A 23,981-nucleotide genomic window follows, 5' to 3' on the forward strand; every position below is an offset into this window, starting at 1 on the left:
ATATTAGTGACTTGGTCTCAAATCATAGAATTACGAAGCGTTATTTTCTGTCTTACAAATAATGTGTACATACATATTAGCAATAGATGGTCTATGCAATTAATTGCAAGCTATGATTTGAGGATAATAGTAATACTTATACATATTTTGTACAACTTAGTGATTGTTCTTTTATAAATAACACGCGATTATAACTTCCCTAAACACCCCGCACTAGTTACCAGAAGCTAAGGATTATGTTACACCGCTATAAGTGAGCACTATAACTTAACTGCCTTCACTAGACGTAGGTTCGAAGTAGACGCTTAAAGGTAGATATGGTATTTATGTGGTAAAATAGTGCATGGAAGCAGCTATGTCAGTACGCTTATGTCATGTGCAGGCAAGACTTTCTTTGAAGATAATCAAATTATTTTCTCAATCAGAAACAACTGATCAATAAGTTCATCATTGAATACTCTCATTCACACGATTAATGCCCCGGCAATGTTATTCATGTCCCAGTAGTGTAAAACGTCTGTTAGTATGATACGTTAGTTTCGGAGAGTTATTTAAAATGCACATTAAAGTAGAACTTATACATTTTTAGACATTATTGAAAAGGTGTCGTGACCCAAAAATTTATAAATCGAAAACAAGACTTTGGATTAAACGAACTTTCAAATGAAATGTAACGATTAGCAATATTCATCAACACAAAATCAAAAGAGTTTACAAGTAATAAACACATAACATTCACTACGAAAAGAATAAATGTTATTCATTTTTGTATAAGTAAAGCATGTCCTTCTCTGAGGAAATGTTCTGTGGGGCCATCAACTTGGGTCATGTTGTCCGGGCCCGACGAGGACCCGTGCGAGGAGATGGACAGCTTCCCGAAGGACGGGGATGACCCGTACTGAGTGGCGTAAGTCACGGGGAACTGGGGTCCTGACCCGTGGCTGGGGGAAATCTGCTGGGGGTGTGGGGTGTCCACGACGCGGTGGTGGGTCACCGGAGACCGAATTGGGAGGAGCGAGAGCGTGAGGGTAAAGAGGGAAGAAAATGAGGGGAGAAATGTTAGTGGAATACAATAGCGTTTGGAAAATACAAAGAGAAAGTGATCAGGTCAGGGTAATAAAATTCGTGAGTGAAGGGACAAAGGAATAGGAAGATGATAAGGCCAAAGAAACCATAAAAAGTTTATATACCAAGGTATTGATCAAAAGATAGAACCAAAGCGCACATTGAAAAGAATTAGTGGTCACTGACAATCCTACATTATAAATAGTTGTTAATAAAAGCACATTATATAGCGTTCATTATAATAAACTATTTTCTAAATGTGAAATTAACAACACGGCAAGAATACAGGCTGAAAGCAGGAGCTTATGACTCGCTCTCTTGAATGCTCGTGACTGATGCATTGTTATAAAAAAATATGGCGACGATGTAACTTGGGCGAGAAATTATCGTGTTGTGTTAATATGGCAACAGTGTAACTGTAACGAGAAAAAAATCATTAGTTTGCAGTCAAAATCAGTTTAAAGTGGCGAGTTTGAAAAGACGGTATCAAAGCCTGATGGTTTTTACCATACAAACTAACATTTAAAAATAATTTTCCAGCTAATGAACAAACTGCCTTAAGCCGCGTCGGCTGAGCTTAGGCGTGCATCACAAGAACTTTCATCTCCGTAGGAATAACATTAGAGCATGCAGCACATGAGCAGTGAAAAGATAGAAGCGGACGCTCCACCATCATCGCGGTGACATATACTGCACATATACTGGACCTCTGCACGCTAACTCTATGCACTCTAACTCTATACATGCTATCTATATATACGCTATACGCTAACTCTATACACGCTAACTCTATATACGCTATACGCTAACTCTATACACGCTCAATCTATACAAGCCATCTCTATACACGCTATCCCTATATATAATGTGTATGTACTCATTAAAGGTTCATATATACATGCAGTTGTCGCTCGATAGTAGCGTCAGTTTATCCTAATTCTTTGGCACTTAATTCAATTTTTCCAAGTAAATAACTCACTTTAGTTTGATTATTAGCTGGCATTAAAACTATTTTTCCATTAATAAAACTTTAGAGGAGACGATCATCCCCAGTGTGGTCTTTTCACGCGTTTGATTATGCCCCACACCACACGCTACTTCACACACAGTGTCCAACCACCACAAAATGTGTTCAACCATCACGCACTGTGTTCAACCATCACGCACTGTGTTCAACCATCACGCACTGTGTTCAACCATCACGCACTGTGTTCAACCATCACGCACAGTGTTCAACCGCCACGCACTGTGTTCAACCACACCATCTTCATTTGAGTTATCATTTCTTTTCCTCGATCAATTACAGCGCGTCTACTATAATTGCATCTCGTTCATAATCAACTTGTACGCATTTACTTATAATTTATTACAGTCTACAATAAACAAGTCAGCTTCTACGATTACCGCTTGCCATCAGCGATTAATTTAATTGTTAGCAACAACGATTAGTCATTTAATTCCAGCCATTTAGTAATAACTTATCCGGATCTATCATTATTTTATTACCGTCTACATTTTCATTCATCGTCTGGAATGTTAGATGTGCACTAAAGGTACGAATAATAAATGCCAAGACTTCACATTCATCATTTGGCTCAGATATTCAATGCTTGGTCCAAGCCATAATCCTTCATAGGCAATTCTACTGCGTACTTCATACGTCATCAGACTACTTTATTCGCCATCATACGATATTATATTGCCGTGGACCACTAACAGATTCAACGTGAATCGAATAAATCTTTCAGAAAAGAGACAAGACTGATATCCAGATCTTTCTGCTGAACAAAAATAAATAATAATAAGACTGCATCTCGGCTGGACGGTACGTTTGTCACGATCTTCCTTGTGCTACATTAGCATTGTTGTGGCACACGACAGTGCGAAATTACACACGACCACACAAGTGTTCGTGTACCATCAGCGTGTATTGCTTGTGTGAATGTTATACACGCAACTTTTCTCCGCCACACAGGGGCTGAGGATGGGTTAGAGGACCGTTGGCTATCGGGAAGTCGAAAGAAAGCTGAAAGTAATTTTTTGGGCGAGCAGCACACGTGAAGTGTTTCGTCTAACATTTTGGAGTGGCAGTATAGGTTTTATTTTTCATGTCGTATCGCCTCTGAAAATGAATATTGTGTTCAAAATGGCGTCCTGGGTGCACACACTGCACCAAACATGCACACATCGCGCCCTGTGTGCACGCATTGTGAGTGCACATTGCACTCTGTGTGGACACATTGCACCGTATATGTGCACACATTGCACCCTATAAGTTTATAAATTCTGCCATGTGTGCAAAAAATCGCGCCTAAAGCGTACACATCACGCCTTATGCGCACGAATTGCGCCGCTGTGTGCACACATTGTAATCTGTGTGGAGACATCAAACCCTGTCAGTACACACACACCACGGCAACTCAATCAACACAGACAAAGCGCGCGTCTCAAGACGGCGCTGGGGCAGGATTCTTTCTGTATTTCAGACGCCACAAATCTCATTGCAGTGCCACCGAGAAATTATTCAGCGGCTCTCCATGGAATACAATAAATGCTAATTTATTTCCTCTGACAGAATATAGCAATATGAAGCGTTATATTATTTGTATACAGCCCATCAAATATTGAGTCTCCCACAAACTTATTTGAAAATTAAAAAAAAAACACAATAGAAAATAGCAAGCACGGGGTGTAAAAACAATGTCCGGCAAGGCTAAAAACATTTTCAAATAGAATATCGTTTCTGTCATTTGCAGTTAAGAATTAACGTCATGTCAGCGGCGACGGAAGGATGGGAGGGGCGATTAAAGGCGTGGCTAAGGCGATCGGCCGCTTTTCCCGGAATTCACCCGATCGACGATCATGAACCGCTTTAGTCGTCGCGCGGCAGTGACAACGGCCATAAAAGTTGAACAACAATTGGGCGGCAGCAAAGTGTAGCCAGATAGTCTTATGTCCAACCACATTCGGGCAATTTAGGCCCTTGTAATAAATTGACAAACAAATTTATAATACTTCTGTAGTTAATTCAAGCTTGTTTCTATCTGGATGCAAAACGTTTTAACGAAACAGGGTTCAAATTAAAGGCAAAGGCTGATATTTCATGATGGAAGTTGTAAAAAAATTCACGCATATTTTCCGAGGAGTTATAGCGGTATTAAGTACTAATAAATAAAAATTAACAAGCAAATGGAAGGGAGCAAAAAAATGGGCCCGAAATCTTCCCACTTCTAACGGGCAACGAGAACGAAATTTATAGTTCCCAGTTAACGACACGCAAGGGGAGGTTAAGGTGATGATGTGATCGCTCGCCATATATCAGGACTGCTGGGTAGTTGTGTTGAGGTGTCTGTTGAACAGCTAATTAGTCGAAGAGGGAGGGTTGGTGGGAAGTTAGTTCATGGACAAGCAAACAACTTTGGAACTCGATTGATTGAAACATTTCTAAAGCTCGAGAGGAATTTAAAAAAAGCAACACATTGGCAGCCATCATTCGAGTAAATTTTACCCACAGTTGAACAACTCAAATACTTGAAAAATTAACTAACTAGGGGACGCTGGCACACAATCTACGAGCCAGTGGCACACTCTACGTCGCTACCTGCCACTGAAGTAGACGTGATATGTAAATTTTGTATTTCATGAAGTTATGAGTTACCTCAATGATCGTTCTCTAATTGCATCAATTTCAGTGGATCTGCATGGTGCAGGATAACTGGTACGTTGATCAGTGAAAAGTTGCATGATATTAAGGAGCTTTAACAGGGAACTGCAGGACACTTGGTCTTGCGACGCTTTAATCCACTACGAACACCATGAAGACAACAAATCGAGTACGACTTACAGAACACTACATGCTATCTATTTGGCCGTTAGACGCTTGATTTGTTAATGCACATGCGCTAGGAGACTGAGATCTGACATGCACACGGATGAGTGTGCATGCCATGAGTGGATGAGTGAAATCTGACATACGCAGATGAGTGAAATTTGACATGCACACGGATGAGTGAAATCTTGTAGGTACATCGATGAGTGCAATGTGACGCGCACATGGATTTCTACCAAAATGCTTTATGCGGACAACCGAAATCTTGCTCACGACCCATGAATGAAATTTGGCATACACGTGGCTCTAATCTAATGCAACTCACTGGCAATGAATAAAATATCTAATACATGAATGGCGCATATGGCTGAAATCAGGCACACGTGCAATGAATGAAGTTTGACACAAGCGTGATGCATGAAATTGACGCGAGCGCGATGAATGAAGTCTGGCAAACAGGTATTCGTCTGGAACCTGTCACATTCGCGAATTGATAGAGTTCAAATAATTAAGCTTAGGAATGAAGTCTGGCAAGAGTGCATGAGACTGAAATGTGACAGTGGTGTAGATGTTTTAAATTTCCACCCACTCCACTAACAGTAGGGTTCACGAAAATACTTTGACCAACGAAGCAAATGACGAATGAAGTGAACATGCGGGAAATGACAAGCAGAGGCGCGCGTGACAAGTGACAAATGACAAGCAGAAGCTTATGTTGCAAATGACAAGCAGAGGCTCATGTGACAAATGACAATCAGAGGCGCGTGTGACAAATGACAAGCAGAGGCTCATGTGACAAATTACCAGCAGAGGCTCATGTGACAAATGACAAGCAGAGGCGCATCTGTCATATGACAATCAGAGGCGCATGTGTCATATGACAAGCATGTACTAGCACCTATATATCATCTAGCAGGAACAGGTAGCGACGTTGAGTGTGCAGTAGCAAAGCGCCACAAATAACGAGACAAGACAATCACCTGGAACTGTACGGGCCTAAAATGCTGCTAATGATGACATTGCGTCAGCCTGCCTACTTGACGGTTCAACCTGCACAGAAATTACGGCTCTAGAAACTTGTCCAACAAATTCTAGAGACTAGAAACAAATAGAATTCAATTAACATTTGTAGCGGGTATTTATAAGAACGCAGGTTTGGCTATCTATATGATTGAATTATAACTAAACTAATAAATATCTTTTACATACATTAGCTGATTAACACTTAGTTAAAGTACGCTTACCATGATGATTTTTTCAATACCGCAGGAATACCATAAAATTATATGTATTAAAATATATTAATATGTATGGATATATTAAATATATTCGTATATATTATTATTATGAATACATTAAAATATTTTCACAGAGCGGTCGACAACAACGTCGGGCAGGAGAAATGTCTTCCAGAAAGTCAAGATAACGAGGTTGAAAGGCGAACGTAAGTATAGTGGAGACAAGATCTTGTAAGCAGAAAATAAATAGGAGAGCTACAGTCAAGTATGAAAACTATCTAATGATCATTAACTTGGAAGTTAGAATGATTGATCCATTATTTTACTATTTAAATATGTAAAATTAGTTTTTCCATGAAAATAAATGTATTAAACAATGCATTTGACTGTCTTTTTCAAAATCAAACTAGCGGCGATTTGAGAGCAACATATCATTCTTCGGTTGAGCATTTTTACTGCAATCCGTAGTATCCTTGGTACGTGTTTCGGACATAGCAGGAACAGACAATTGCTGAATGGTCATGTCAGTGTAGTGTGAAGTGATCATCACACTCTGGACCTGTGTTGTGTGCTGCATGAACAACTTTGTTGTACAAACACACACAATACAATATTACACACAATACAATATTACACATATTATAATCATAAAACCTGTAAGAAAAATGAATGCGTCACATTGTCAAAATATTGACGCACTTTCTTACCAACATACAGCACGTGAAATGAAAGAATGTTGCACTAATCCGCCCTATTGTCAGGCCAAACTAGGTTAGGATCACGGGGACACCGGCAAAAAATGCATAATTATTTGCACAAATTGTATATATTATGTATTTTTTATTTCATTTCTCTAAGTATATGATTCAATGATGAGAAGAATTAACTTTGGATTCGTAGATACATCAAGGATGAGGTCACGGCAGCCACAGCTTATTTGCGTTCACGTAAAATGTATGAAGCAAACATCCCGGTAGCCGCATGTATAAACACACATATTTATACGTGCGTGTATGAACACACATATTTACAAACGCACGCCTTACACATATATATTGTTTATATACAAGTTCGCTGCGGTTGTTATGTTACTCGTCTGAAGAGTTAAAACGTTCATACCGTCTGCCGCGAATTCTTATATCAATTCTTGATGTGATATCGACGGTACATAAACATTTGTTTGCGTGTAATATGGAATAGAATAAAACATCAGGCGAAGCGAGTTCCGAGGTTGCTCCGCGTATCGATTTAAATTAAGGTAAAAGACCGCATGTCGACCACAGTAGCATTTAATTTATTCTAAAACCCATACCAAGATCCATAGTATGGTAAAGCATTCAGTGAAGCACTTGTAATGCAGTCCTATAGTAAACACTCAGTGAAAATTTACAGACGCGGCAGCTTCTGATTTGGATTACCGGAAGCTGGGGCGACTCTAAATTTTGTTAGGGCAACACTCACCTTGCTCTTAGGGGCCGGGTTGCCACCCCGCCTCTTCTTTATCCTGGTGATGGTGACGATGGCTTGGATGATGGCGAGGATGATGAGGATACACACCACCCCGACGATGATCCACGTCTTGTTATTCTCCAAGAACTGGGCCGCCGTCATCCCGCCGCCGCCGCCGCCGCCGCTGATGCCGGCGACGCTGACGCTGGGTTCCGCCTCTGACCGACCGGAGTCCGTCTGACGCGACGGGCTTGACACTGCGGCCCATGACAGGGATTAGGGTTAGGGGTGACCGGGGTGTGGTTAGGGTCAGGGGTGACCGGGGAGTATCTAGGGTTAGGGGGAAGCAGGGAGTGGTCAGAGGACCAGATTCAAGGGGATATGAAACGTGAAAATAACGCTTCGCGATGGCATTGGTGTGATGGGGATTATTTGGGATAATGGTTAGGAGTGACCGGGGTGTGATAAGGGACAAGTCAGGGATGACTAGTGTGATGGGGTTAGGGGACAAGGGCCAGGGCTGATCACTGGGGTCAATTGGGGCTTGAGAATAAATATCAGGGTAATGCTAAGGCCAATCACATGGTTTGACGCAGTCAGGTAAAGTTTTATGCAGCATTTATACATAAGCATCAATAATATTAAGCGACAGAGAGCGTAAGGATTGTGCTGAAGCTTAGCTAGGGCTGCAGTCACTATAGGTCAGGGAGAGTAAGTAAGGGTTCGATACATAGTTCACGCGCAAGGTTCAACATAAGGTTCAGGCGTAGGGTTCAACATAGGGTTCAGGCGTATGGTTCAACATAGGGTTCACGCAGAACCCCTTGGCGATGAGAACTTAGTTCCTGTAGCTCCTATATAGGGGCGGCATCAGCAAACACTGCTATGGCAATGTCGGTTCAGGAAAAAAAGTGACACAAAAAACATGGGCAATGAATGCAGTCCGGAGCATTTGATTTTCAATAACATAATTTGAACTTGATAAATATTTGCTTCTTTCTTTCAGAGCAGAAGTCACTTCATTTCGGAGCACAACAACCATGCAATAGAACAAGAACCTACGTTCTCAATAATATCAACGAGTTGATACACACTTTCCACAACGTATAAAAAATTTAGTTTAGATATGAACATGGTAATAAAACTATTCGAGAAGATCTAAGATTCATAAAGCTGACAGACAATCGATCAATGAATTTAGAGGCTAGTCAAGCTTAATTTTCATGATATTTTATTTTCATGGCACGTAAGAGTAGAGGACGCTAGCAGTTTGATATGTTTATATTAAGGCTCAAAAACCTCTACAAATCATCGGTTCGGAGATATAATTTCATTGAGAAGAAGTCACTTCAGAAGAAAAATGTCTTTCAGTATTTTTGTCAGGCAGCGTCCGTTTACCACGACGTCAAACCAAAGCAAACTGAGCCTGCCGCAGTGCTTGGAATTTGCGATTATGTACAAGGCGGAACAAAGCAAGGATCGAGCGCCCAACAGGCATCAGATGCTCGAATAACGTTGGATTAAAGTTTAAAACGGATTCAATTCGTAATCAACGTTGTTTCAACGTCAATTGCCTTGAGGGTGAAAAATGCGAGCGTTGATGCAGTCTAAAAGTAAAACCTGCTTACAGGGACCTTATGAGAGTGGTGACACACGTTCAAACGCTAGGTGGTTCAGAGGGGGTTATAGTGGTCGACCATCGCCGACACTAGTTTCTAACTATAGGAAGAGGGAGGGGGAGATTAGTAACGTCCGAGTCGCAAGTTAATCCACTAAATCATTAACGTGAAACCTCGACTTGCACTCATATGGTCTCGGACGATCATTACTGCTTTCAACATTATCTAATATTTTACGATCTCGGAAGATATCATTGGGCAAGCTGACTGATGGCTCCAGCAAGCAAATGGGCTTTGGGATTGCCGAGTGATCGCCATCAGAGGCCAGCGTAGATTGTAACTTAAAAAATAAGCGGTGCTGCATGCCGGGAATGCGTAGTGACATCATCCTTATGGTGCAGCGTTGATTATACTATGTGTACAGTTGAAGCCAGCATGAACTAGCCAGTCAATCCGTGGCAAAAACAAATGCGTAATAATATTCACACAAACTCAAGTCATAACATTAAAATAAAATAAATAGTTAATTTAGAAATAAAAAAACGACATTCGCTCGCTCACATGTTGTTTGTAGATTAGGTATAAATCTAATATAAATTACAGAATATGATAAATTTCAAAGATGGTGGGAGAAATGAAGAAAAAAAGAGGTAGCAGAAGAACCACAGTCGGCCACAAAATACCCGAGTTCTGGTGAGGTATACACGAGTTAACGTACCTTCTTGATAATGGGTACGCAGGAATGCAAATGTCTGGGACTTTAACGACCGTTTCAACGTCCAGAGAATCTTCAACACATGAAAAAATTAGAAATTTTCTACATTTCCAAATTTTTTTATTCCAAGTGAAACGATTGAATAAAAGGCATTGAGATTTGATTGCTGAAATGCAATGAATGTTGGTTGGAGGAGCAGAACATGGCAGGGCGAGCAGCTTGAATGTTTACCAGCATGACTGAACTGAGGGAAAATTACTGCTGTAATTTGTATCAAGATAACGGATATTCAAACAATGATGCACCAAAACGAACATCAAGTTAGTTAGCATTTTAAGAGCTTAGTAAAAACGTAGACCAATTCCAAACAAAAGGTAAGCGAAAGAAGATTTATTGAACATGAAATATAAAAAAGTTGATAATAAAGAGCATAAAATAAGACCATTGATGAACATAATTTCTTCAGTTTAAAAGAGAATAGTCGAATTAAGCGACATCTACAAAATGTTAAGGAAAAGACTAAGAAAAACAGTCCCATTACTTCACATTCCTCGGCACTTTTAAGAGGGTTAGTGTGAGATGCACTAATTCACGAACATCATACACAAACACACAGGAAACTGAGTTAGATGATGACCAAAAATTGTGGTGTGCAACATACAAATGAATGTGGTATCCGAGCCACCCTGACATTAGGTGTGCTGGGTGCACTGTCATTAGATACCAACGCAAATTTAATTGAAAAACGTAGTTGATTATTCCCAAGAATATTTTGTAAGGATTCTTATAATTTAAAAAGAAACGGGAGTAAGGATAAAAGGCAGTAAATAAAGAAATTGAAACACAGTTCAATTTCTTATTTAGTACAAACATTTGTGACGTCTCAACTTAATTCGTTTCTAACTTGTCTTCATATCGCAGTCAAATTCAATAAAAAAGAAAAGTATTCAATTTAAACGCTCAAAAAATAGGAATCCTTTCAATATCTCAATATTCTGAAATAATGTCGGCAATGAGTAATAATGCCGCTATTCAAAAAATTAATTGGTGATAGCATAACGTATATTTATTATAACGCTTTTATGAGTAACGCCCGCTTTCACACTAGCATCCAATATATTTGCGTGCAATTCCAGCCGATCTTATTGGGCAAGCTGAACATGATCAATTTTGCTACGAAACGTTGCCAAAATCCGAATTCAAGCCCGAAGTGATTGCGATGATTGCTAGTGATGTTGGATTAGGAAGAGGAGTACCATGACTACCATCAGTCTAAATGGTACTTAACAATACCAATGGACTTGAATCTAAAACTTTCTATAACTGTAGGTTATAGGAAGTTGAAAGATAACATATATATTTAGATAGAAAGTCTTCCATCTTCAGTTCCTGCCTGGCTGGGTGCCCCAGAAGACGGGCTTGTTGTACCTCGTGTCTTCAAGTGTACCTGTGGTACCCTTAGTCCGTTGGTACGTGGGGAGAAGATTGGAGGCGTTCGTGGTACCAGCATTCGAGGAATCGTCTGAATTGCCAGGAAACTGGAAAGGGGATTGCTGAAGACGAGGTCCTGGCTCAGCTTGGGGCGCCGGTTCGTACTGGAAGCTGGTCCGGCTGGGAGAGTTTCCCAGTGAAGGTCCGACCGGTTGAACTTTGCTGGGGAAAGGATTGTTAACAATAAAGGGGTAGGCAGAACCAGCAGAACTTTTTAAATTTGTTCTCGGGCTGCTTGCTTGGTTGAAGTCCACTTTGAGGTTGTTGTAAAGACCTGAAGGAGAGGACGCTGCAAATGATGGCACAGTCGGAACGCCGGCCATGTCCGAGCGAATCACCGTCGACGATCCTGCTACAGTTGTGGTTACTGGTCGTGGAACTAGTTCGTCATTCTTGTCAGTACCAGAGACCGGATTCATTGGTCGGGAACCCGGTTCGTAATCCTTGTCAGTACCAGAGACCGGGTTCACCGGACGTTGAACTGATTTTTCATCCTTGTCAATACCAAAGACTGAGTTCACTGGTCGGGAACCCGGTTTTTCATCCTTGTCAGTACCAGAGACCGGGTTCACTGGTCGGGAACCCGGTTCGTAATCCTTTTCAGTACCAGAGACCGGGTTCGCTGGTCGGGAACCCGGTTCGTAATCCTTGTCAGTACCAGAGACCGGGTTCACCGGTCGGGAACCCGGTTCATCATCCTTGTCAGTGACCGGGCCCATAGCTGGGGAATTAGGGGGAAGAGGAACCTGGTGGGGGAGTAGATTGGTACCTAGGAGCTGGTTGACGCGCAGGTAGCTCGGGTCTACAGGCAGGTCGCCGAGGGTTCCGTTAGCCACGGCGCGGTGGATGATCTCGTAGACCTTCGACGCCTTCGCATTGCCGCTCGTTTCGTCTGCAACGTTTAAAAATTTATGATTATTAAGCTAATTGAATTAATGATAGATAAGTTATTGCTATGCTAAAAAATCTGTATTAATGTTTTTGGCCAACTTAATAAATAGCGGCAAAACTCTCGCCGAAACTTGACCTTAAAGCAGTTCATGGCGCGGACAAAAACGGCAGGCAATTTTAAGCGGTTCACTAAGACCCTGATGAAGTGACATCTTAAAAGTCTAGAAAATGAAAACCTATAGATACTTAGAAATAATATAGAGCAAATCATAACAGAAAATCCTATTTTTTCCACCTTTGAGTTCAGGGTGGACGTAAACTACGACCCACCTTCAACAAGAGGTTTGAGGTCGCCCCCCTTCATGTGCTCATTCTTGTCGAGCAGCAACTTGATCTCAGCCTTCACAGTCCCATTAGCCATTGGCGTCCTGAAATAGGCACCATTTCAGCCACCAAGTTTAATGGTTGAGCAGTTAATTGAGTCAATGGTACCGGAATTAACCAAGTTAATGGTTGGCGCAGCGAGGAATTGGTGCATACCATGATGACAAATTTTCAACAAATAATGCATATCAAAATAATGTGGCTTCGTAAAAAAATAATTTTACTAATAATAAGATGTAATACGCTAAACAGAGTTATTATTGCAAACTGAGTTATTTCTTTTGCTAATAAAAGAGTAAAGTTATTATTTCCGATAAAGAACCCTTAATCTATTGAACTGTAAAACCTAATTGTAATTAAAACATCAACTATAAAACCTAATCTTCTCACACAAAATATACACGAAGATGTGCAGAGGTATATTATTCTCTAACTATTATATATTGTTCTGAAGAAATATCTCTAACTCAAAAGAAATCAACAGTCATTTGCGCTGCCATTAAAATATTATTCATTATTATATATTATTATATATTATTCATTCAAGAGCGCAATATTTTATTATTTTATGTGCCGCTACATCCGTAAATATAAGGGACAGCCCCGAGCCTCCATAGATCGTGAGTGTGTCAAAATTAGTTATAGTTATAAATAATTGGATAATAAATAAATAACACTCGACCTACCCAAATCTTGAAGCCTTGCAACCATTTTACCGTGCAGCAAGACTACCGAGACACATATTGTGATTACTCAAAAAAATGATGTTAGGCATTCAAGATGTACCAGTATTTCACTTGAGTTCAAGATTTTATGATCGGTGGAGAAGTTTCTTATCGCTTAAATCTATATTTGTTGCATAAGAAATAAAAATAAAAAATTTATTCAACGGACATCACTAAAATAAATTTTCATATTTGTTGCAAAAGAAATAAAAATGGAAAAGTCTAGTCCACGCACATCACCAACATAAATTTTCAATATATCAATCAATTCTCACAATGATGCAATATCCATTTCCTGGAATCCTTGCAGCTTCTGGAAGCTGTCAATGATCTTGCCCTTTATATCTTTAGCCAGCGTCCTAAAGTTCTCAGTTTCCTGACCAGGAACCCTGAAGTTGTGGTACCCCGTCAGGAGTACGTCAACCTCGTACTGCAGCTGCGGTGGTCGTGGTGTGGTAGTATACACGATACCAGTACCAGCCAAGTCTCCTGACGTATAAAACAGATATTATAGACAATACACATTACAGACAATAAACATTATAGACATCAGATGTTACAGACATCACACGTTACAGACATTATACATTACAGACATCACAATTTATCAGCTGCGTTCAGCATTTAATTACCTAAGGACATTAACAAAAATTTGTCCTGAAAAATGCAACAACAACAAAAAAAAACGATGATAAATGATAAACGATGATAGTGCTCAAAAGAACCTGGGCTTCGCAGTAGGTCCGTTTGGCATTCGCTACTTGGCTCGGCTTAATCTCAAGGTAAGTCAAGCGATGGAAATCAGTGCTTCTGATTGGAAAATTTCGAAAACTGTATTACAAGGTGCAAATCAATCTTGTAGGCGGAGATATCCAAAATTTGTCTACAAAATTGTACAATGGATCAAAATCGTAAAGGTCTGAGATGGAAGAGAGCCTCAAAAGGAATTATCAGCTATGGTTCAAATCAGCGCGACCAAGTCGGAGGCCTACGGCCTTCGCGCGCACATTTGCTATGTTCACAATTACATAATTGACGCGCTTGATAACGTGGCTCATTTAATAGCGGGATACAAATACCCTTACAATAAGGTTTACTCTCTGCTGATACAAGGTGAGATATTATAAGATAATAATATTTACTCTCTCAAAAAAGTATGTTAGAGCATATTCATGCATTTGCATCAGTAATATTTACATTTGCTTCAGAATATTCATACATTTAAATAAAATATTTACATTTGCATGAGAATATTTACATTTACATCAGTAATCACATACCTGCGCCCTTCGGCTTGCAGGACCTAATACAGACGCGCTCGGTGGAGAAGAGCGGCGTCGCGTCGTGTTTCTTGAGGAGCTTGCTCTTGGCGACGAAAGGTCCTCCTCCTACAGGGTATACGAGGTACAGGCACGTGCTGTCGCTGAACGCTAGGTCCTGGGGCACGAGATACGTGTGAGTTAGGGTACGTTGTTAGCACACGTGCATTGATGATACTCATGAGTCATGTTTTGCTTTGCGCTTAGCAGTATTAATCGTAAAATAGGAGACGAAGATACGTGTAACCAAGACATAGATAAGTGAGCACGGAGACGAAGATACGTGTAACCAAGACATAGATAAGTGAGCACGGAGACGAAGATAAGTGTCACCAGTACAGAGATAAGTGAGCACGGAGACGAAGATAAGTGTCACCAGTACAAAGATAAGTGAGCACGGAGACGAAGATAAGTGTCACCAGTACAAAGACTGTCTCTTATACACATCTTGTCCCAGTAGTGTAAAACGTCTGTTAGTATGATACGTTAGTTTCGGAGAGTTATTTAAAATGCACATTAAAGTAGAACTTATACATTTTTAGACATTATTGAAAAGGTGTCGTGACCCAAAAATTTATAAATCGAAAACAAGACTTTGGATTAAACGAACTTTCAAATGAAATGTAACGATTAGCAATATTCATCAACACAAAATCAAAAGAGTTTACAAGTAATAAACACATAACATTCACTACGAAAAGAATAAATGTTATTCATTTTTGTATAAGTAAAGCATGTCCTTCTCTGAGGAAATGTTCTGTGGGGCCATCAACTTGGGTCATGTTGTCCGGGCCCGACGAGGACCCGTGCGAGGAGATGGACAGCTTCCCGAAGGACGGGGATGACCCGTACTGAGTGGCGTAAGTCACGGGGAACTGGGGTCCTGACCCGTGGCTGGGGGAAATCTGCTGGGGGTGTGGGGTGTCCACGACGCGGTGGTGGGTCACCGGAGACCGAATTGGGAGGAGCGAGAGCGTGAGGGTAAAGAGGGAAGAAAATGAGGGGAGAAATGTTAGTGGAATACAATAGCGTTTGGAAAATACAAAGAGAAAGTGATCAGGTCAGGGTAATAAAATTCGTGAGTGAAGGGACAAAGGAATAGGAAGATGATAAGGCCAAAGAAACCATAAAAAGTTTATATACCAAGGTATTGATCAAAAGATAGAACCAAAGCGCACATTGAAAAGAATTAGTGGTCACTGACAATCCTACATTATAAATAGTTGTTAATAAAAGCACATTATATAGCGTTCATTATAATAAACTATTTTCTAAATGTGAAATTAACAACACGGCAAGAATACAGGCTGAAAGCAGGAGCTTATGACTCGCTCTCTTGAATGCTCGTGACTGATGCATTGTTATAAAAAAATATGGCGACGATGTAACTTGGGCGAGAAATTATCGTGTTGTGTTAATANACTTGGCTACCCCTGTCTCTTATACACATCTAGATGTGTATAAGAGACAGCTCATATATCATCCAGTTATCTACCCTCATATATCATCCAGTTATCTACCCTCATCTACCGTGCAGTTATCTACCCTCATCTACCACCCAGTTGTCTACCCTCATCTACCACCCAGTTATCTACCCTCATCAACCGTCCAGTTACCTACCCTCATCTACCGTCCACCTCATCTACCATCCAGTTATCTACCCTCATCTACCAGTTATCTACCCTCATCTACCAGTTATCTACCCTCATCTACCGTCCAGTTATCTACCCTCATCTACCGTGCAGTTATCTATCCTCATCTACCACCCAGTTATCTACCTTCATCTACCAGTTATCTACCATCTTGGTGTTGTCGCTGAAGCCGATGCCGGTCCAGCGTTGGGGGGCCGAGGACGTGACGGAGTACCGCACCAGGTCCTCCCCCTCCAGGTACTCCCACCGCGCGTGGTACTTGCAGGTGTTGTCCCGCACCGAGCACCCCGCGGGGGACCCGAACTGTCCCCCACACCAGTCCACGGTCTGGGCCCCGGGGGCGCGGGAGGCTGTATCCCCTGGAGGATTTAGAGGTGGTTAATAATTTTAAAATTGTTGTATGATTGAGAGATTTTGTTTGTGGATGAGTTACAAGCCATCCGTCAATAACGTGCCCCTTCCAGTACCCGCATAACGTACCCCTTCAGGTACCCCCACAACCTACCCCATCAAGTACGCCCATAACGTACCCCTTTACGTACCCCAACAACGTGCCCCTTTAGGTACCCCTATAACCTACCCCATCAAGTACCCATTCTAGTACCCCCATTACGTACCCCATCTAGTACCCCAACAACGTGCCCCTTTAGGTACCCCTATAACCTACCCCATCAAGTACCCATTTAGTACCCCATAACGTACCCCTTCTAGTATCCTCAGAGAACTATAACTGTGGGGGTACTAGAATGGGTACTAGAAAGGGTACGTTGTGGGGGTTCATTCTAGTACCCCATCAAGTACCCCTACAACGTACCCAGGAGTTCCATGGTGAGCGTGCCCCTCTGGTCACCCCGGCCGTGGTACTTGAGTTCATCCCTCCTGTAGAAGTCGGGGACGGAGGGCGCCCCCTTCTCGAGACCTGACGGGGGGCTGTGTACGTAGCGTCCCGGCTCCTGGCCCAGGGCCCAGATCACGTGCATGGGGCCCTTCTCTATGGCCTGGTCGCTGGGGTGTGTGGCTGCAGGTGGGGTGAGGGGTGAGTCGTAATAAATACATCCCAGCAATTAAAAATAATAGGTGATGATATAAATGTTACTTTAAGATCTGCTAGCAGTAACGGGCTTGACGTAAAACAAATGTAATTAAAAATAATAGATAGTGATATAAATGTTACATTATTCACACGGGCTTGACGTAAAAGTAAGGTAATTAAAAATAATAGATGATGATATAAATATTATTACACTACCAGCATTAGTATCTATCGTACCCAGGACAGGCTTGCGGAAGACGATGGTGGTGACGCCGTCCTGCTCCCAGCCCAGGGCCGCCGTGATGCTGTCTTCTCCTCCCCAAAAGGAGTCGGGCCGGGGAGTAGACCGGTCCCTGGTGTAGTAATCCATGACACGGTAACTGTTACCGTGTGCGGTACCCACCACGATGTCGGTGCAGTCCATAGCGTGCAGTCCCGCATCCCGCGGCACCCACGGGGTATCTCCTGACAACCCTGGGGATGTGTAGGGATGGTACTGAGTAATGTCATGGGGATACCACGGCATTACTCAGATACCATTTCAATACCACGGAGGTATTCATGATTTTCATGAATAATGTAGAGTTTCAAATTTGCCCATATTCTAAATTTGTTAGTATAATCACACAAGTTGAATTTATGAACATCACCCCTTATGTAAAGTTCTTCGAACACTATCATCGGTATTAGAGCACGAGCAATTTTTATTTTAATTTTAAGAAGAAATAAACTTGACATTAATTAGTTCTTTTAGAAATTTCCTTTGGTTCTTTTAAAATTACGATTTTCAAGGATATAGAAAGCAAGCCGAAATGTGGTTCCAAGATAAAACAAATAGAGATAATTACTGAGAGTGAGAGATCAAAATAAGAAAGAGACACTTACTATCCATCTTGGCATTAGCGCCGATCTCGGCTGAAGCTTTGGGTTCAGCTTCAGGCTCAGGCTCAGCTTTAGAGTCAGCCTCAGACTTTGGCTCAGCCTCGGCTTCAGGCTCAGGCTCAGCCTTGGCATTGGGTTCAGCCTTCGATCCAGGTTCAGCCTTTGATTCAGGCTCAGGCTCTGCTTGAGTGGAGGTAACCACTTCCCCGGAGACAGTTTCGTTGCCGCCCGACTTGAGTAGCGGGACTGCGAACCGCCTGCTTCGTCTGCTCAAAATAATTCATAGAATCGTAACAGAAAATTCACGGAAAGATTTATAAACATTAATATTCCGAGGAGAGCCTTTCATTCATATGCTTTTTATTAAACACCAGCATCTGTAATACGACTTTTGTTTTGTAATAACGCGAGTTTAAAAGTACCAACAATACAATTTACCAATTAACGTCATGTAAGAACCCCATGCATGCAACACGGGGACTAATTTTGTCTAAACTTCTCTTCATGCTAATCCGTGCACTCTAATTGAATGGATTTTTTTATGTATGTTCCAATATATTCACATTGCAATATGCTAACATGCCTGATGAAAAGACATATTTAAAATTCTCAAGTGACATAATATTTATTAGAATGAACCGAGTATGAGTACCAATCCGGTCGGCAGTCGTTCACTAGCCAAGGATTTTTATGTTTAAACGGATAATGAATTTATCTACGGATAATTAATGTATATTTCGAAGCTTTCAATAATTTCCAACACACATTATGAATAAATGTGTTAATTGAAAATTTGAAAGAATATAAAAATGAATGGATTATTTCAACGTTTAAATAACCAATAAGGATTATAAATGAAAGGATTGAATGAAAATATCAATATTTTCTATACGCTATACGTAGAAGCAATCAATTTGTTATACGCATTATAAATGAACGGATCAATTGGAGGTATAAATAACTTACTATGCACATTGGAAACGATCGAATGAATTAATCGAAGGTGTCAGTAATTATCTAAATGCATTATAGTATCATTAATACAAATACGAGATGTACTCACGACAGCCTGCGTTGCTGGATGACACTCCTCCTGCCTCTGTTGTTGGGCACCAGCAGCCCTGACAGGCGGTCTGTACATGGCGGCAACCATAAAGTTATTTTTTATTTTATGAAAAATATGTCATGAAATAATACCTATAATATACTTAATAGGAAAAATAATATAGTAATTCAGAAATAATTCAATCAAGACCGACTTGCCTGTTGCCGAGTCAAAATCCTTGAAAATGTGAACCAATAAAATATTACAGACTTTTAAAAGTTTTCTAATTGATTAATCACTCAAGACAGGCAGAGAAAACACAGCAAAAATTGTGCAATAAAGCGCATACAAGTTTTGAACATGCTAACAAAAACAGGAGCAACAAGCAAGAAAAGAAAGCATGGAGAAGAAGTGAGCAAAATGGAGTTAATATAGGACCGTGTACAGGGATAGGATACTGTACGTGAGTGAGCAGGATAATGCGAGGAGTTAATTGTTTATTAAATTGTACGTCATTAAATCATTTCTTATGTAATGCACAACAAAAATAACCACAAAGAAATGTTCGAACAAATAAAAATACAAATCCTACATTAAAACAAAATTAAAACCGGTAATGCGGCAAACGAAAAATGTCCCAATTCGTGTACATTGCAAAAACGCAATCTAAAGAAATAAGAAATAGAAGAATGTATCACAATAGAACTTAATAAAATGGATCAATTTATTACCAATCATATTAACAAGTGAACTAACGGTCTAAAAATTGTACATCGTAAAGTGGCAGACAAGCCATCATATATGGCGCGTGACGTAACATAAAGTAGCACAGCAAATAAATAATAACAAATTAATTAAAAATACGAAAACAAAAAGAAAATAATTAAAATAACAAAACACGTTGACTGACTCATCCCTCATAAAAATGTATGGTTTATATTGTGCAACTAGTGAAACACTTTCTTACACCAGAGGGCGGACGCAGCAGTGAGACGTACTTCGATCGGGATGACTGACACAAGGCAAAAGGTGCATCGCTTTTGGGACAGTCTCACTCATTTCTTTGAGTACCAGGATAGGCTTTAGAAATCTACGTAAGAACATTAGGTAGATTTCAGATCTACGTAAGAAAATTTCGTATATTTCCAATCTACTTAAGAACTTACGTAGATTTCAAATCTACGTAAGAACATTACGTAGATTTCAGATCTACTCAAGAACATTACGTATATTTCAAATCTACTCAAGAACATTACGTATATTTCAAATCTACGTAAGAACATTACGTAGATTTCAGATCTACTCAAGAACATTACGTACATTTCAAATCTACTCAAGAACATTACGTATATTTCAAATCTACGTAAGAACATTACGTATATTTCAAATCTACGTAAGAAAATTTCTAACTTTACAGGGTGTCATCGAATTAAATTGCGTGAATGATAGCGGTGAGAAATAAATGAACTCAATATTATACATTTAATTAATTAACGTTCCATGCAGACACTCGACGTAAAAATAAATACATGGCAGGTAGGCATCTATAGCAGCTCGAATAAATACAACAAAAGGAAGCGCTTTTATTAAATTAAAAAATAACAGACATTCATAACAGTACCAATCAGACGAGACTACAGGACGTCTTTCTCTACTATAATAGCGTCCTGCCATTAGATTAGATTATGCAAGTTTTTGAACATCAATTGCGTGAACAGTGATAATACAATATTAAAACATAAGCACATTTATTGATCAATCTTCTGACGGATTTGTCACAAAAGCATAAAATTTATAAAAATACTAAAATAATCACGAGCCAGTAGCTATCAAGCTTGAGGTCCGACGTCACTCAGAGAAAGACGTGGGTCGAAGCTCCTCACCTTTATTCTGTCTCCTACGCTCGGTTGTTGTAGACGATGTTGATGTGCTGGTTGTAGGGAACGCGGTAGTAGAAGTAGTGGTATAAGGCGTGGTTGTAGATGTGCTATATGTAGTTGTGGGCTGCCTGGTAGAGGTAGAATACGTTGTTGTTGTAGGTGTACTGGTAGATGTAGAATACGTCGTTGTTGTAGGCGTGCTGGTAGTTGTAGAATACGTCGAGGGCAGTCTGGTAGACGACGAAGAGGAGGTAGACACCCCCGCTGTAGTTGATGTGATAGGGAGAGAAGTAGTAGTAGATGTAGGTGTTGTAGTGGGTGTGGTTGTAGGTGTTGTAGTGGGTGTGGTTGTAGAGTTGTAGTGGGAGTTGTTGTAGGTGTTGTAGTGGTTGTAGTGGGTGTGGTTGTCGGTGTTGTAGTGGGTGTGGTTGTAGGTGTTGTAGCGGGTGTGGTTGTAGGTGTTGTAGTGGGTGTGGTAGAAGTAGTCCCATCGCTGGTCAAAGCAGGATTAGTGGTTGTCGTAGTCGAAGATGTTGAAGAGGTGGTGGATAGATATGTGGTGGATGACATCAAAAGAGTACTAGAAGACGCTGTAGGAGCACTAGAAGGCGCTATAGAGGCACTAGAAGACATTATAGGAGTGCTAGAGGACGTCATAGGGGTGCTAGAAGACGTCAAAGAGGTGTTATAAAACGTTATAGGAGTGCTAGAAGATGTCGGAGTGGTGATAGGATACATCTGAGAAGTACCAGAAGATGTCATAGGAGTTCCAGCAGACGTCAGAGTACTCGTCATTTTTGTCTGGGATGTGATCGTAAAGAAAGGAGGAATCATAGGAGCCACAGCAGTGAATTCAGGATTAGGGGAAAGAAGCGAAGAAGGTTCGCTACTACGTCTAGTGGCAGCAGTAGAAGCAGCTTGGGGTCCAGTCGCAGCTGTGGTACAAGCAGCGGATGTAAAAAAAGGTAGAATTAGTGTAAACTTGTGCGCTTCTTATAGAACTTGAGGGTAGGAAGTTGGCAAGAAGGCACAAAAATCGCTGCAGAAAAGTTGAAAATGTCTTTCTCGAATTCAACTGGGACAATTGAAGCAGCGACAGAAAGTGAAAAAGGATGGTGACGGTAATGAAAAGGCGGAAGAAAACGCGGCGAAGAATTGTCTGAAGTTTGAATATTATTGAATTTATGAAAATGCGGCAGTATGCAAAATTTGGATTAAAATCACATCTATACAGTAATATAGTTGGTCCCAGGCCGGTCGCAGATGAATTCGGACCAAAAATCCAAGTATCAACATTATTCAAGTATCGTCTGACAAGCCAATTGTTTCCACTGAATTTCTGCGATCATGAAGAAAAAGTGAAAGCTTACAATTGGGCCTGACCTTCGCCTTCATCTCAAAGCTTCTTATTCTCTGTCCCTTCACGCAATATTCGGCATCTCAGTCTGTCATATGAGTTACGCATGAGGTTGACGATTTTCCTTGAGATGCGGTATAGTGTCACAGCAGTTCCCACACGCAGCGTCTCTCGGTCCACACTGCATGCCGAATCCCTTCACGTGGTCTACAGAATTGACGTATAGAGGCTAGTTCCACTCGATGGACTGTTCTACGATGATCTGAAGAGTCGCTTGGCCTTTAAAAAATTGGTCTTGTCGGAAGCTTGCCAGGCGGTCCCGAATCATAAATTCCGTTGGGACATTCAGTTCGCCCTTTTTGAGAACCCTGATCGCCACTTGGACAAAAGTGATGCCTATGTAATTCCCGCATTGGCTGAAGTCTCCATTTTTGAAATTTTTTACGAGATGTCCCTCCTTCCAGCCTGCCGGGACTTGTTCCACTTCCCAAAACCTCTACGAGTAGAACGTTCAGTGCAACATGTTGTGGAAATATCCGGGTCGGCCTTCAGCGCCTCTGCTGGTCTCTCATCTGGTCCTGGAGTCTGTAATATTCCTCTGTTGGGATGATCTCTGCTTTGAAGTGCTTGATATAGCTTATTTGGACTAAGATGGAAACATTTATTAGTTTTAACAGAAGCTGTGGTCATCAAAGCTAGCACGCTTAAACCCAAAATTACTGTATATATATAGGCTGGTTACTTAAGGGAGCGTCATCTAATTAACTTGATTCAGGCCTCAAAAACTTTCAAAAATGTTATAAAAATTTAAAAATATTTTAAAAATTCTTATACAGGTTGTCATGATAGAAATGTGGCAATGAAATAAATTAGATGACAGTAACAACGTAAGTACTTCAGTGCAGAGGCATATGGGTGATTAAAGTATATTTACGTTACGATGGTGTGAAATTTAGGCATTGCTATGTGTTGCAGTTGACATTAAGTGCTTGTTGAGAATGATAAAAAAGTAGAATACAGAAAAGGGTTATAATTAGAAATACAATGAAGGAAAAAGAATACCCAATTCTATCTAAAATGTGGGTATAATGTTCCACCCCGAGAAAAGTTCTCGAATAAATGAGTTTTTCTTCTGTGGGCGGCCAGGCAGTAAAACTACATTAGAGAAAAAAGTTAAGATGGAGCATGCGCCTCATAAAGCGCGAGAAAAATATTACAGTACATGCGAGAACCTGGAAGTAACGCTCGCTCGTGCACAGCGCTGTTCTCCATAGCATGTTCAGTGATGAAGCATGATGCCAGAACTAGAACTGCTAGGACAAAACTGATGAAGAATAGGACTAGCGGCTGATGGAGAGATAGGGATTGTATAGAATTGAAAAATGTAGATATGATAGAATAGGGATA

The 23,981-nt window shown here is 40.7% G+C and overlaps 1 protein-coding gene across 1 annotated transcript in view; it reads right to left on the reverse strand.

Annotated features, from left to right (window-relative positions):
* LOC108666668 overlaps positions 1-23,981 on the reverse strand; it is a 65,598-nt gene that overhangs the window by 4,255 nt on the left and 37,362 nt on the right. The window contains exons 7-18 of the mRNA XM_047883128.1: positions 21,221-21,481; positions 19,356-19,425; positions 18,296-18,558; positions 17,648-17,884; positions 17,192-17,395; positions 16,525-16,736; positions 15,499-15,633; positions 14,687-14,843; positions 13,682-13,895; positions 12,628-12,725; positions 12,176-12,298; positions 7,594-7,838 (exon numbers count right to left, since the gene is read on the reverse strand). Coding sequence (XP_047739084.1) covers positions 7,594-7,838; positions 12,176-12,298; positions 12,628-12,725; positions 13,682-13,895; positions 14,687-14,843; positions 15,499-15,633; positions 16,525-16,736; positions 17,192-17,395; positions 17,648-17,884; positions 18,296-18,558; positions 19,356-19,425; positions 21,221-21,481 — 2,219 coding nt within the window. The remainder of the gene's footprint in view (positions 1-7,593; positions 7,839-12,175; positions 12,299-12,627; positions 12,726-13,681; positions 13,896-14,686; positions 14,844-15,498; positions 15,634-16,524; positions 16,737-17,191; positions 17,396-17,647; positions 17,885-18,295; positions 18,559-19,355; positions 19,426-21,220; positions 21,482-23,981) is intronic.

Source organism: Hyalella azteca, unplaced genomic scaffold (genome assembly GCF_000764305.2).
Source record: "Hyalella azteca isolate HAZT.00-mixed unplaced genomic scaffold, Hazt_2.0.2 contig12078, whole genome shotgun sequence".
NCBI classification, from domain to species: Eukaryota; Metazoa; Arthropoda; class Malacostraca; order Amphipoda; family Hyalellidae; genus Hyalella; species Hyalella azteca.